The sequence below is a fragment of the Protopterus annectens genome, chromosome 2.part1 (assembly GCF_019279795.1).
Source record: "Protopterus annectens isolate FY-2018-M chromosome 2.part1, PAN1.0, whole genome shotgun sequence".
Taxonomy (NCBI): Eukaryota; Metazoa; Chordata; order Ceratodontiformes; family Protopteridae; genus Protopterus; species Protopterus annectens.
This window is the reverse complement of record NC_056729.1, coordinates 95,811,175-95,827,844: the sequence shown is the minus strand read 5'-3', so window position 1 is coordinate 95,827,844 and position 16,670 is coordinate 95,811,175. Positions and strand designations below refer to the sequence as shown.

General features: G+C 38.1%; 1 protein-coding gene across 2 annotated transcripts in view; it reads left to right on the top strand.

The window, feature by feature from the left end:
• TMEM154 (transmembrane protein 154) overlaps positions 1–16,670 on the top strand; it is a 479,239-nt gene that overhangs the window by 225,153 nt on the left and 237,416 nt on the right. For both annotated transcript variants that reach the window (XM_044062046.1, XM_044062045.1), the window contains exon 3: positions 15,063–15,099. In XM_044062046.1, the coding sequence (XP_043917981.1) occupies positions 15,063–15,099 (37 nt within the window). The remainder of the gene's footprint in view (positions 1–15,062; positions 15,100–16,670) is intronic.

Here is a 16,670-nt window from a genome sequence, read left to right as displayed (position 1 = left end):
TATTGAATGTGTTAGCAATGTTTACAGGGCACTGTTGTTTGCAAGTTGTTGGAGTGGGGGTGGTTGCACCCAATCATCAAGATTTTTCTTGAAGAGTGCTAATGAGGAGCTTTGTTTGATATAGATAGGTGGTTTATTCCAGAGTATGGGAACTCTCTGGGACAGGAGTCTATCCCTCCGGCATGTTCTGTTTATTGTGGTGACAAGGTTTAGGTCCCTAGCATGTGTAGCTTGGAGAGATTGGGATTTCTTTAAGTGGAGCATGTCCAACAGCTCTGGGTTTGACATAGCTTTGTATGTTAGGCAGAGATCACCTCTGAGTAGGCGATATGCGACGGAGTAAAGCTGGAGTTTTTTTATATGGTCTGCGTAGGGCATCTGTTTGAGGCTGGTAATCCTCTTTGTGAGGTATTTCTGTGGCCTTTGCAGTTGTTGTAGATGTCTTGTGAGATACATACCAAAAGGGGCATTGTACTCTATAATGGGTCTAATGAGTGATGAGTAGAGGGGAACAATGACCTGTTTTTTTCTGGATGAGAAACCTTTTGTGATGAGGTGTGCCACGTAGAAGGATTTCCTGACTACTGGGGCGATGTGATTATCAAAGGAGAGACTACTGTCCACCTGTGTCCCAAGGTCTCTTATCATACTTTCGGTGTTAAGTATACTACCGCCTATGTTGTAGTTCATGTTGTAGTTCATGGTACAGAGTTTTTACCAAAGAGGATGGAGGATGACAATGCACTTTTTTTTTTTTTGCTGAGGGCAGGGCTTTTGACCACACATCTGTCTCTGTGAGGCCCTTTTTTGTTTGTGTCCACATCGTTAGAGTTTTGGCTATGGCTCTGGCTTGCAGTTTGCAGTCATCTAACTACTACTTCTGTGTTAGCCTGTACTTCTGACTTCAGAGAAGAGAGAGAGGAGAGGAGGGAGAGGACCCAGGACTGAACCCTGTGGTACTCCACTTGTCACTAGTCTGAAGTCGGATTTGGAGTCTGCTACTTTCACAGTGTGGGTTCTGTCAGTGAGCCAGTTTGCAACCCATCTTGTGACATAAGGATTTATACCTAGTTTAGTGAATTTATCTATAATTCCAGAGTGGGGGATGGTATAGAAAGCCTTGGCAAGATATAGATAGGCTGTGTGAATCACCTTACCCTTGTCTACGGCTTTGGTGACAGCTTCGAAGAAGTCTATCAGGTTTAGGAGACATGATCTGCCTTTTACAAACCCAAACTGGGTGGGGCCCAGAGTTTGGAGAGTACCAATGTCTTTGTTTATAAGTTCCATGATGATACGTTCCATGGCCTTGCAGACCAGGCTCATCAGGCTAATGGGGCAGTAGTTCCCGGGGTCCTTGGTAGCTCCCCCTTTGTGGAGTGGGATAACCGTTGCTGTGCCCTATTCAGCAAGCACAAAGCCTGAGCTGAGGCTATGATTTAACATGATATTTAGGTGGGATGCCAGTTCATTCTGTAGTTTGTGTAGAATGCAGCCTGGGATGTTGTCTGATCCCATGGATGCTGTGTTCTTGGCTTTGGAGAGTGAGGTTTTTACCTGTGCAGCCGTGATTACAGAAACTTTGCATTCTTCCGGTATAGAGATGGGCTCTTTAGGGGGTGAGAGGGGGTAAAGTTAGCACTGAAGCTATCTGCCAGGATGTTGGCAATATCAGTTGGGTCTGTATATTTAGTGCCATTGTGCTGTAACTCAGAGCAGATCTGAGTGTTGCCATTGAGATTCTTGACATAGCTATAGAATGCTTTGTGGTTGTCTTTAGAATCAGTGGCAATTTTGTTTTTGTAACTAGCTTTGGAGGATTTTATCAGGAATCACAGCTTCTTACTGAGGGAGCTCCTCCACTTGTGGGATTTTACTCTCTTTTGCACCAGTTTCTTCCTTCTGTTGTACAGTTTGTTTTTGGCAGGGGACCACCAGATTGGCTTCCTTTTTTTGAGGATAGCATCTTGGATCTGTTTGGGATAGCATGATCCATGCACTCATGTAAGTGCTTATAAAGTGCAATTGTGTAGGATTCAGTAATCATAACTGTATTGTCCATCTGCATGGGTGTCATGAAGTTCACCACTTCTATCTTAAGAAGCAGGAAGTTGGCTTTGGAGAAATTTTTCACCATGGTTTCCTTAATGGGGGGTGGGGTCAGGATGTGGATATCTAGGGTAATTAGCTTATGGTCAGATTGGACCAATGAGGCATTGACTTCAGGCGTGGAACACCGGTCACTTATGTTGGTAATGACTAGATCTAGGATATTGTTGCCACTGGTGAGGGTGTGGATAAGTTAATCTAGAGCATTGGAATTTATGAATTCCAGAAAGCATTGAGTGAAGGAGTTAGTACATGAGTAGTTTTCCCAGTTAATGGTGGGGTAGTTGAAATCGCCCATTATTAGGGTGTTTGGTTGAACCCTAATATTTTCCAGTACATCAAGAAAAGAGGAGTGGGAATCCTGGGGCATGGTGGGTGATCTGTAGCAAGCTACAAATTGGATCTCAGTTTTGTCCAGAGTTAGTTGCACTTGGATAACCTTGGCTGCATTATGCTGAGCAACTAGCCTGGAGATGTGGCTATCCTTAATGAATATGGACACACCTCCACCTTTGGTATTCTGGTCCAGGTTACATGGCCGAAAAGTATGGTATGAGTTATAGCCTGGTAGTGCAGGGGTGCTCTCTGGAGCCTTGAACCAGGTCTCAATCACTGCACAGATATCAATGTTCTCCATTTTAAGGAGTACCTCGAGTGAGTGCATTTTGAGATTTAGACTTCTAGCATTGAGTAGCAGCACCCTCAGTTTTTGCTTGCCTGTTCCTGTTACGTTTGTGAATTTGTCATTTGAACCTTGCCTAAAAAAGGCACTATAGGGGAGGCAAGAACCTTAGCCAGTATCCGGAATCCCAGGAGTGACAGGTGCAGGCCATCAATGGCAAAGCATCGTGGTCTGTCAACCATGTCATCCCAGGCAGACAGATACTGGATCCCTTTAGAATGGCACCAGAAGCTTAGCCAATTGTTGAAGTCAATCATTTTGTCCTTGTATTGCGGCAACATTCTGGGTGTTGGCAGAATGCTACTCAGGGCTAGAGTCATACCTGCCTGGGCTACAAGATTGGTGAGCTCTTCCATGTCTCTTTTCATGTAGTCCAGGGAGGTATGTCTCAGGTCATTCACACCAACATGGACAATGACAGAGTCATATTTGTACTTATTGTGGAGTGACCTGAGTGCATGGGTTATGTGGCGGATCCTGGCACCTGACAGGCAGCTGACAGTAACCTTCTCCTTGTTTAGCCTGGTGAGTGGGACATCATTGTGCCTGACTATAGAGTCACCTATGACTAGTGTGTTGGGTATGTATTTTTGCCTTATTGGCTGTGGCTGTGTGTCATTTGGGTTGTGCTGGGGGGTGGAGGTTGCTTGCATTTCTGCTTTGGAGGTCTCTGCTGCTTGAGCAGATTATTATTAAGAGCCTCCGCGAATGTTTTTGTGTTTCTCTGTGTGGATTTTGGTGGTGTAGATTTAGTGAGACTATGAGATGAGTGTGGTGTGGTGCAAGTGTTTACCTTCTCCTCTTGACTGTCAAGTTCAGTCTTGACTGGAGAGAGCTTTACCTCCAGTTTGACTAGATAAGTGCATCTCTCACAGGTTGTAGTATTGCGTGGTAGGAGGAGAGGGTTGTCTGTGTACATGAGGCAATTTCTACATTGCTCCAAGATGCCCAGATTCATCAGATAGACAGGAGAGAACACTGGGAGCTGACCCTTGGACATGCCTGAATAAAAAACTGTTTTCCTCTAGATAAGTGAGGAAAGTGAGTACAAGAGCTATTTTTCTTTAAGCAAGTGAGGAAAGTAAGTACCAAAAGTGTTTTCCTCTAGGTAATGAGGAAGGTTGAGTGCTGTAGTAATTAGTAGGTTATTTAGAGCATACAACAAGTTCGGAATACGTGCTGATCACGAATAAGCAAATTCAAGTGCTAAAACTAAGAATCTGTATCTGGACTAAACTAGTTACTGGAAAGGGGGAAACTGTTATTTTAGGTTTATTTTATTATTTCCCCCCGATCCTGTTTGCGTGCCACTGCCCTACACTTAAACATCCGAGATCGGCTAAAAAAAAAAATAAAAGTTGATTTTTTTATTTTTTGTTTTGTTTGCAGTGCCATTGGCCTTATTCTTGGCCATTGGCATGCTTACTACATGATATGCAGCCTTTATTTGGAGCTGTAGTAGCTCCATTTTGGATTTTGCAGAAATGCACTTGCTTACTAACCGAGTACATTTCTACAGATAGCACTAGTCTTGCACAGATTGTTGCAAGCTTTCTTGATTGCAAAATCACCTCATTTGCATGGATGGATTTCACCTTCAGATGGGGTTATTTGCATATCAGGGCTTAGTCCGTGCAAGATTAGTGCAGGAGTGCTCGTGCACCCCTGCAGGCTGTTCATGGATCGCACGGCAGACATATTGCCTGCTTGAGCTCCTGCACTGATCTTGCACTCCGTGCAAGCTTTTGAGAATCCAGAGGATTGTCAGTGCACAATAGGGAGGAATGGTGAAGTACAAGAACAGATATCATGTGTTTGAGTCCCAGGTAGTAAACTTACAGGAGTATCTGAATGTTCTTATGAAGTGGCTCATTTAAATATGCTTAAATAAGAGACACTCAAAAATTTTAAACTGGATGTAGTTTTTGTATTTATAAAGCTATTACACATAAATATACTAACCATTTGTTGAAGTTTGTGTACTGTAGTAATTCCATTGTCCTTAAAACAAGAAAAGGGAAGTTTTACAAACTGCAAGTGTTTTATCATCCTCTTCACTGTGTCCTTGTATTAAGCTTAAAATTAATGTGAATACTTAATATATATATATTGTATATATGTATGTATATATATATATATATATATATATATATATATATACACACACACACACACACATATAAAATTGAAGTGAGAGTGAATAATATATTATATTAACATAACTAATAAAGTTGCTGTAATTTTTCTCTTGGACACTGTTATAATATTCTAGCTGCCGAATTCTATGTTATGTTTTTACGGAAGCAGATACAAGCTGTTTTGACACAGTGGTGGGGCAGTTGGTATTTTTGCCTCATAGCATTTGATTCTGGTTGGGGCGCCATGTGTTTGCAGCCTGCAAGTCTTTCCTGTATCTGTGTGTGTTATTGTTGGTTGTTCCACATTCCTCCCACATCCCAAAGACAGTGTAGAAGAACTGGTTAGACTTCAAATTGCCTGTAGATATGGATGCAATGTGCATATCAGTCTGAGAGTATATGCGTGTGTGTATGCATGTGTGTGTGCACACATATGCTCTGTAATGGACTGGCATCTTGTCCATCATTAGTTCTCTGTCTCATTTCAGTCAGGTGCCTAGATACTTTCCTATAACTGTGAATAGGATAAGGTGGGTACTGAAAAATGAATGAATGATACAAAATATCATGCACTGTGTGGGTTTTGAAGATAATCATCAAGTTGTATGAGCCGATATGGTTCTTGACTCACAATATTTGATCAGATATTTGTTAGATTAGATTACTGCCAATAAGAAGAGAATGCTTGCTTTAAATAGCTGTGCTGGCTGCCCTTTTCTGTCTGTCCTGTTCTAGCTTACGATCTGAGTTTTTTGCAGTTTAAAAGAAAATCTTTTTATGCTACTCCATGGCAGCCAGTTAATAGTAGATGTTTTTCTTTTTTTATTATAAAAGCATCTGGGGACTAACAAGCTGCAATTTCAGTATATCATACACAACTGAGCAGGTGAATGATGTAGTTTTAAGAATCAGCTTATCGGAGAATCAAATACCTTGTTTATCAAAGTCGAAGATGTCATCCTAAAGCCCAGGCTAGGTGTCTATCAACAGGTGTACACATGATACTCGAGCACAGACAGTCATGGATGATGTGCCAAAATGGCATGCAGCAGAGAGGTGAGAAAAGTTTAGAAACAGACTAAATTAAAAAAGAAGTAAAACAAATAGAATAGTAAAAAAGGCTGCTAACAAAACCTAAATTGAAAAATTTTAATTTGTAAAATTGCTGTATTAGGAAAGCTGCATGTTTCCTTCTAGGTGGAAACACATGTTTGCAGTGTAGAATACTGTAAAAGTTAAAGCCTTAAATAATTAAAGTTCAAATATGTTGATGCACTAAATAATTACTTTTGGAAAAGCCAAACTAGGGCTGAAACAAACGCATTCAATTAATATAAATGTAGCCAGTGGTGGGACCTTGCAAAAAGCTACTGCATTTGGAGCTGGGGGGGCAGGGGTTTCTGCTGCATGGTTGGATACAGTGACTCTGCTGCTTCCCATTTAATGTTCTGCACATCAGTTATCAACTCTAAAACTGGCCCACTTTGTCCAACTTTTTCCTTTCTTTTGTTGCGTGGGCTTACAACACAATGGAAAGGTAGTCTGTGATTGATGTAGTGCCCAGAAGGGCAGGTATTAAAGACATAGATTTATGTTATCTTACATTTATCATAATAACATACTTTCTCTGTTTGTAATCACTGACTGTCAGCATGAGTATGAGATGAAGTTGCTACAAGCAGGCGTGTTTATCTGTCACTACTTGAGATTGTCATTTCTCTTGTGGCTACGTCTTGTAAATCATGTAAAAGTTGTAATAAATGCTACAAGACATTGAAAAAACACATTCTTAAAGGACGCACATTCTGATAATAACAGGCTCTGATAATATCCTCTGTCATTTCCATATTTCATTATCTTTATAAACAAAACTGTTAAAGATACACCCCATCTATGGGAACAAATAGTGAACATTTTTTGTGCAGATACACAAGTTATTAATCACAGGACTGCAACATGTTGAAAAAATATATTACACAAGTAGGATTAGACAAGGCCCCTCACCCTTCTATTTATGAGGTTGGACCCCCAGACCCTATGATAAAATGTTTAATCAATCCCAAGGTTGGTAGACAAAGAATGAAAGGCAAGTAACTTTTTTGTTGATGTTAGAAAAATAAAATGTTTGTCATTTAGAAGCACACAGCCTTGGTAAATAGAGATGATTATAAATAGAGAAATCACATAATTACTTGTAGGATGAACAGTATGCTTCAAGGACATACAAAAATACAGCTGATACTGTTTAAATTTTGTTTTGTAGATGTGCTGCAACATTAACGAAGTTAAAACGGGAATGTGGAGTTTCACATTTATAAATGGAAATGACAGGCTTAAACTAAAGATCTAGGTAAACCATTAACTTACTGCAGTGTTACTCATTGCAGCAGTAGGGTCTAGAACCTGTGCCTTCTTTCCTTTCAAATTAATCCCTGTTTAATACCAATATAGTCTATCTCACATATTCCTTTTCAAAGAAACAGATTCATGCAGTATTTTATGATTCTGGAACTGACACAGCTTTTCATGTCACTTGTAGGAAACTACTATGCGTAGTTTTAATTGTTTAAAAATGTGTGTTCTGTCGGACAATGATAACATTATATTGTGAATGCTATGTGTTATTTTTTTATATGACTGGAAATTCCATGCATCCCCAAATTGAGGCTGAGAATGTTCCAGTAGGATCAGTGCACTCCACTGGTCAACAAACACAAATGGATAGATAGATATATAGAGATAGATAGAGAGACAGATAGATAGACAGACAGACAAATAGCCTGTATTAAAGCAATGGCATTTGTATTCTTCATTTGGGTGATACAGTAGGTTGTTTCTGAATTTTGTAAAGGTGTTGCTTTTCCTGACTCTCTGAGTTAATTTGTTCCAAGCGTCTGGTGCAAACTTAGAAAATACATTTCTCCATTGATTATTCTAACAGAAGGCCTTTTTAGTGTAATAGTTCCATGTCATGAGGGAGATATCACTTTCATTTTGAGTTTTGAGGCTAGTTGTAGGCAATAAGTTTAGTAGCCTTTCTGTTAGACAGCTAAGAAAGAGTATAGCCATTGTAATAACTGGTAACCAGGTAACATTTTGCAAAGTACTGCAATGATGTTTCCTGGAGCTTGACAGTGCAAAGAACTGACATATTTTGTTAATTATGACGTACAGATATCGATGTTCTGTGATGAATTTAGCACAAAGACTTGTAAGGAGTATTCTGTTTTTGTCATAAACATTTGGATAGCAATAAATTTCATTGCTTCATAAGACAGTAGATTTTAATATTTGTAAACAATGTTTAACTGGGTCAGAGGCTCAGATATCTGTCTTTTTTTAATGTTCCTGTCTTGATCTTTTGAAGTTCAAGCTTAAGGAATTCGAGCTTGTGATAGGAATCCACACACATACACACACACACACACACACACACACACACACACACACACACACACACACACACACACACACACACACATATATATATATATATATATATATATATATATATATATATGCATATCTTTTTGAAGTCTAAGGTGCTGATTATTATACAAAAATGAGTTTCAAAGACTCAAATCAGCCAGTTAACTTTAAAAATGACTTCATTCATATTGTTGTACAAATTATAAGTAATTATACAATGACCCCCATTAATATTCCAAAACGTGCATGCTGATTGGCCAGCGTGCCCGTTGTAATTCCCACAATATACCAATGGAAAAAGGTCCAGTCGCCCAGACTTTTTTCCATTGGTATAAAGTGCTCAAAACATTTTTTTTAACAAATAAAAGAAAAAAGAAAAAAACAGAGCAACGGAGATTTTCTTTTTTCCGTTGCTTCCATTTCAAAGCATTGATGTACTGGCTATGCATGGGATGCATGTCCCATAAGCATGCTCAGTACATCAAAACAAGGAAGCAGTGTCACAACCAGCAGAAGAACAGTAATGCACCATTATACAAAGACATTATTTAAGAAAAGTATTTGTTTTCTTAAATAATGTCATTGTATAATAGCAATAACCGACTCCGTGGTTGTGGTATATTGAAAATTTACTCACAGATAGCTTTATTGAATCACTCGGGCTTCACCCTCATGATTAAACCACACCAACCATGGGTAAATTTTCAATATACCACACCACATCATTGGTTATTGCTTAATTCAACTACAGAACCATAAATGACACATATCAACATTTCCAGTATATCATGTATCTGCTTATATAATTATGTTATGTATAGTGTCAAATTTAAACATAAACTAAGCAAAATACACCCACTGTGTGAAACAGCCTCTCTCTTGTTATAGCTCTGTTACAATTTCATGTACAAAAGCCTTCCAGAAAGTAGGCCATCCTGAATGGCTCAGATGAGTCACATTAACTGACTAACATATTACTTGCTTTTTGTATGCATTTAAAACTTCTTTTCAAAGAGGTAAGTAATACTACACATATATATTTACATAAGAATTAGCACCAATAAATTTATAACAGGTGATACCAAACATGAGACACTCATTATATACACACTACACAATGAACGCCAGCATGTTGCTCTTAAGATTCAGATTTTTTTTTATCGGGACCACTGTACCCTTATCTGAATAGTTATACACCTGATCTATTTGGGAAGTGTCTGAGGACAGATTAGTGAGAATACTAAATGAATCTAGCACCCCAGGTAATAAGCTGTAGAGGTTATAGTGATTCAAGTATGATCATTAAGGGAACAGCTCTACTTTGTATAGCATATCAAGTTATTGATTTGTTCTAAGAATTGCCCTACTCATGTGCTGTCCATGTTAAGTGGTAGCACCTAATAATAATACTAACACTTAGAATGAAAGAATGGCCTCTTTTCAGGGCCAGTAGCACATGCCTAAAGATTCAATTAAACATTACAGGCCAAGTCATGTAAATATTTAGAAGAAAGTTGTATTCAAGCTGATGACTAAGACTCATTTCCCTATAGAAGATCTGGCATCTTTTAAAAAAATGGAAAGCTTCCAACATCAATAGAGCTTGCTGTTAATTTTCACTTTCAGGTGATTTTTCGTGGTGTTACAATGTTTTAAAGAGCACAACAATGCCCTGAAGTACTTAAAGGAAATGACTGCCGCTATACTCTTACTAGACAACCTAGCAAGCCTTCTTTTTGTGGACTTGTTTGAGCCTGGCACTTATTTTGAATATCTATCTATCTATCTATCTATCTATCTATCTATCTATCTATCTATCTATCTATCTATCTATCTATCTATCTATATCTCTCTCTCTATATATATATGTATATGTATAGATATAGATATATTAAACTTATTAGTTATCCTGGTAAGCCCACTGGACAGAAGTATGATTTTTCAGGGGCAATCCAGGAGCACTGTCTAGTTAAATTATCATCACATTGTAGGTAAATGGAGGCTGACAGAACCAAAATTTGGTATACAGAAAGCAGAACTTTAACAGCTCATGGCTTTACTTCCCTGCATTAACTGCCTCTATGTTTTCTGGCTGTGTATTACATGTTCACTGTAAGAAATCTTTAAGGTCCTTATGAAGATTCATTTGATGTGATACAGATGGGTTCATAGATAAGTACTATGCTAACTGCTCTTGTGGACCATTTTAAGTCTTGCTAATTTCCCTTTAGTGAGAATTAAACCCTGTACTCCTTATCTGTGAGGTAAACAGCTTAACCGTTATGCCAACCCCTTAACCCCTAAGATGTTAAAAGAAGAAGGAGAAAAATAACTAGAAAGCGTTTAGCATCAATAGAGCTTGTTGTTAATTTTCACTTTCAGGTAATCTTTCTGGTGTCCATATCATCACATGTAAAACAGGGTTCAGAGAGGGAACATCAATCGATAAGGATTTAGAAAGGACTGAAAAGAAAATGTCATGAGCTGAGCCTTTAGACACTTTACTAAGAATCTCACTTGGTGATGATAGGGCCCCAGTTTGAGTAAGAGTGACGTTCTACACAGAGAAAACAAAAAAACATGAGCCAGTTGCACTTATGTCAAGATCTGGCATGATTATGCAATCAAGAGGTTTGCTATGGAAAAACAGATCAAATGTTTTGATAACCTTTATCAAAAAGGCCCTTGGCTGACATGCCATTTTCTGTAGCCAAAAAATATTAGCAGTTGGTATTCATAGTGCTGTTACTGTGTTTCTGTCGCTAGTAAAGCCTTATTACGAACCTTATAGTATAACATATATATGAATATATTCTAAAGTTTATTGGTAGGCCAATTTTTCAAATACTTTGAAGCAGAGAGAAAAGAAACTGGCTCCAGTTCTATAGCCAAATTTAAAATAATAACTTTTGATAGAAAAAAATCATTCATGTTTTCAGATATCAGGAAACATACATTAACACAGAGAAGCATTAAAGACATGTTATATTGTTTTGTCTTAAATAATAGCTGCAAGGTTTCAAAAACTCACACATGTACTATGACCACCCAGGCTGCTACTATCTGGAAGTTTGTCCGGCAATAACTTTGTTAATGAAAGGAGAAAATAGAGGGCCTTCATCTTTGATGAGATGTATTAGAACCAAAAGTAGAACAATCCTAGGAAGATTTTCAGACGTTTTCTTTTTTTTTTTTTTTAATCCTCAGGGCTCAGTAAGCGATTGAAGCAGTAGTCAAGATGGGCTTTGATCAGCAAGCTATAAAATTTCTCCAGTTTACATTGTGTCTCCTATCCTGCTGTGTCAGCAGTATCAGTATTAGACACTGTTATACTATTGCAATCCATCTGCCCCTTTCCTTCCAACTTTCTTCAACTTATGTCATCACAAACCCCCTGCTCTATATTTTCTTGCATTTATATTTACTCTGATTCTTCATTCTTCCCATAACAACCCTTCATCTTCCTATTTTGCCAACAACCAGAGGACTTGTTACTCCTATTAGAGCTGTTGAAGCTAATAGACCAAACTACTACTGTCAGAAATTAAGTTTCCTCCAAAATGAACAGAAAGTAAAAACTAGACACCTTCAAGTCCCCAACTCAAAGACGATGATGGCTTATGCTATACTTAAATTTTGAACTGTCTTCCACTAGTAGACACATAATCAAGAAAATATTGTCAGAATGCTGAAAAAAGGATCCACTACAACTAAGAATAAAGAAACATAATATTTAACATTCCATGTGGAGGGATATAGGGAATCATTATTCCACGGAAAGGGCGATAATGACACCTACAGAATGTGACCTCGGTGGACATTTTTACTTTGCCAACTTAAGGGCAATTTTTGCAGAAAACCCATTTTGTCTCAAGCAGAAAAAGCAAACAGTATTCAAACAGCAGTTAAGGTTCAGAACTGAAGTGAACTGCAAACCCTGTGGTGGCGACAAGTACCAGCAGTAACTTTATACCATCCTGCTGCCAGGCTGAAGCAGCATTCTTGAGAAACAGTGATATCAAAGGCATGCTGCAGTTTAACAATCCACAGAAATAACAGTGTTGATTTTTATGAGGGATGTGGGAAAAATTCACTAGTTAAGTAAGGTCTAGGGCATGTTTGGTCTGTAGGTTTGGCTGATGAAAAATTAAGTGATCTATGGAGCCCTTATCTGCCATGAAAGTATATGTTTTCTGTAATGAAGTAACATTATCAGCTATAGTAAATAAAGAACTATATTATTTTATGTTAGTACATAAGTTACACTAAGCCCACAGGGACTATACTCAAGTATGGTCCAGAAAAGTAGATAAAACTCACAGAATTGCAGTAATTAGTTAAACATTAAACAATTGTAACCTACACAAAAAATGATATACAGTTATTTTTTTCCTCAGCAACAACAGATATTGCAAGAAGATATTGAACATGGAAAGTTATTAAAAGCAAATTATAATTCTTCAGGAATTTAGTACAGTACATTGCTGACTGCATAAGTCACCAAACTAATATGTCCATAATGTAGTTGTTGCTGTATTTATCCTGTGTTAGATAATCGATTCCAAACTTGTAATTTAGCTGTATGACATCATAAATTAATGAGTCAAATGCTGACATCCTTGAAATATTCACATGGACATATGGCTGGATATATTATAACAGTGCCTAAGATGGGGGATATTAGTGAAAGAAAATATGCATCATATTTACAGGTGATCACTACAATGGTGATTCAGAGGTTTTAGTCTGAAAATGTAATATTGTGTTGTGTTTCACCACAATGCATCATATTGTGTAAGGCAGTAGAGTGCTTCCCTAGGGTTTTTTACTCTTTTTTTTTTGCAGTGTGGCGTAACTATATAGTTGGCATATATAATTTAGGGGAATATGGGGGGCAGAGCCCCTCACATAAGGGTGCAGGGGGGCTTAACCCCCTGAAAAAAAGATTTGTGTTTCTACATGTTTTTCAGTTTACCATTTTTGATATTGAATATATGATAAACTGTGAGCCAAAACACTGTTCTTTGATGGCTAATAGGTAAACCAAAATACGCTTATAAGTTACCAGTATGTCACTGTGGACGTAAGCAGAATACCTGGCATAAACGACCCTTCAGCCTTGGGTGGCACAGTGGTGCAGCAGTTAACATTGTCACTTCACAGCAAGAGGTTCTCTGGTTTGATTCTGTGTGGAGTTTGCATGTTCTCCCTGTGTTTGCGTGGGTTTCCTCCGGGTACTCCAGTTTCCTCCCACATTCTAAAGACATGCGTCTGGAGCATCTCTCCCCGGGCCTCCGCTGAAAACAAGCTCTGTGGAATGTAGTCGGACTTTCCCAATCAACAAATGTTAAATAAATAAATAAATAAAATTCAGTCTTCATTCCCTCATGAGGGTGTAGTATGAAATCTTAAGGAGGATGACATGTGGGAAGGTATACTGCAGCAACAGGGATAAACGACCCTTAAGTCACCATTCCTTCACAACCCTTCAGTCTTCATTCCCTCATGGGAGTGTAGTATGAAATCTTAAGGAGGACGGCATGTGGGAAGGTATACTGCAGCCATAGGGATAAACAAACCTTCAGTCTTCATTCCCTCAACAGAGTGTAGTATGAAATCATAAGGAGGATTGCATGTGGGAAAGTATACTGCAGCCATAGGGATAAACAACCCTTCAGTCTTCATTCCCTCATGAAAGTGTAGCATAAAATCTTAAGGAGGACAGCATGTGGGAAGGTATACTGCAGCCATAGGGATAAATGACCCTTCAGTCTTCATTCCCTTATGAGAGTCTAGTATGAAATCTTAAGGAGGATGGCATATGTGAAGGTATGTTCTGCAGCCATAGGGATTAACGACCCTTCAGTCTTCATTTCCTCAAGAGACTGTAGTATGAAATCTTAAGGAGGATGGCATGTGTGAAGGTATGTTCTGCAGCCATAGGGATAAACGACCCTTCAGTCTTCATTCCCTCATGAGAGTGTAACATGAAATTGTAAGGAGGACAGCGTGTGGAAAGGTATACTGCAGCCAGATCTCTTATTTAAGTAGTCTGTGGAAATTTGGAGAAGATACTAATGCTGGATCGCATAGCAGCCCATTGCAGGACACACAAACACACAAGACATGCACATCTACTGGCAGTTTGGAGGATCACCTGGTAATTTACCTACTGCATGTCTTTGGGATGAAACCTGAATACCTGATGAAAACCTGATATGCAGATGCTGAACAGAAAGCACCTTTGCCAAGAACCAAACTGTTGGACCAAGCACTCAGAGGTATTAGGGCTAACCGTTATACCACTGTGTCATCCAAAAAGTAAAGAGCCTTCCACCTGATTAAAAACAAAACATGTTCACAGCTTTATGGGGCAAATAAGGAAGGCTTTTAATAATTAATACCACTTTTAAATACTCTAAACTGTGTTTAAAGGTTCTGATACTATGCAGTACATATACACAACTTGATTTGATCAGAAGATGGCTTTTCATAAATGTGCGCTGTTAATGATTTATAGAGATCGTAATTTTTCTTCTTCATCCAAAGTTAAACAAACAAATACCTGTCGTCAGTATCCAGTATCTTCAGGGTGAGTGCACAGATCAGATCTTAATGTATACAGAAATTATTGCAATGTTGGTCATTATAGTTTTTGAAAAACTGCTTTCATATTTTACTAACATTGACTAATTCTGTTACAGAGGAGGAGGAAGAGACTACCACTGAAAACATTAAAAGGTAATGAGATTCATGTTACTTTGCTAAAATACAAGTGCCCTGAAATGGGAATTTAGTTGAATTGCAGTATATGTCTATCTGGAAATGTTTAGTGAAATAATGGGATCTGCATTGAAGCCTATGTTATCTTGTCATGTGTAATTCAATGTTTCATGATCTGAATTTGCAGAAAGTCTTTCAAGTATAAGATAAGGCAGTGACCATAGCTGTGGAAATTTCAAAGTGAGAGGCTTCTTTTCTTTCCTTTCAAAGCATTGTTTTCCCATTCTGTATTTTTAGTAAGCTTTCTGGCCCAGCAGTAATCTTTTGATTTTGTAATAGATATGCAATCCTACCTAAGGTTATAAGAGTAATATGAGAAGCTTATTGTGTAAGCTGAATATGGGCTCAAACCAGAGAGAGGTGGAGAGCTGGCAGAGCAGTCCTAGACAATCTTTTACCAGTCTGTTCTTATTATTGCGTTTTATTAGTGGTGGTGCTGCAGTAGTGTTGTTGCCTCACAGTAAGACGCTGTCCTGTTTGATTCTCAGCTAGAGCGTCTTCTGCGTGGAGACATGCATGAATGGGCGTACCTTCGTTGAAGGTTGTGCATCAGGCCTGGCAAGCCGGTATGTAAAAATCAACTGCCAATTATTAGCGGACTGGAGTTCCGCTGTGGCGACCCCTAACCGGGAAAATCCGAAAGATGCAAACAAACACAAACAAATTAGTAGAAACTAATACATTGTGATATAGCAAGAAGACATAGCAAATGTACACTACACACACAGACACACACACATGTGCAAGCACAAAACTCCCATTACCAATTAGAACTATTCAAGCCTTACATACATATTCTCATTCTGGAACTGCACTTGCATGAAGCCCCTCAGTCCTTTAATTCTAACAACCTCTCCTTCCACCTATACATCTTCAGTTTAATGTAAACATATTATTATCTCATAATAAGACCTTGACATAAAAATAGCTCTCCTTTGGCGGTAGTTCATATAATCCTTAGCCCTTTCTCTGCCATTCTAATCCATACTGTAATGTGAACCTGTAATAATTGCCACAATTTCACATTTGTTCTATATTGTTGAATATCTGCTTTTGTGAACAGTTGAATTATGTAATTGATTATTTCTTAGGTAATATTCTCTTTATGTAACTGTTGTTTAGGCAATCTTTTTTATGTAATCTTTTATTTCTTTTTATGCAATCTTTTCTTTATGAAATTGTTCATTGTGGAGCTTTTCTCCCTCAGCCTCCACTGAAAATGGGCTCATACTGGCCTAGTGGACCATCCTGTTATTCAAATGCCAATAAATAAATAAATAAATAATAAATACATAAATACACAAATAAATAAATAAATGTGAAAATGTATATGTGCACTGTTCAGAAATTACTGTATCCTAATCAAAACCAAGCAAGAAGGCCATGATGCTGTGGAGAATAACACAGTTTGTAAGGAACAGTGAGGATTTGCTTATTTTTATTCTATTTTTATTGTGATTTTTTTTATCCAGTGTAGATATGTGGATTATAGTTTGTCTTTTCAAAGTCATAAATTTAGCAATACAATA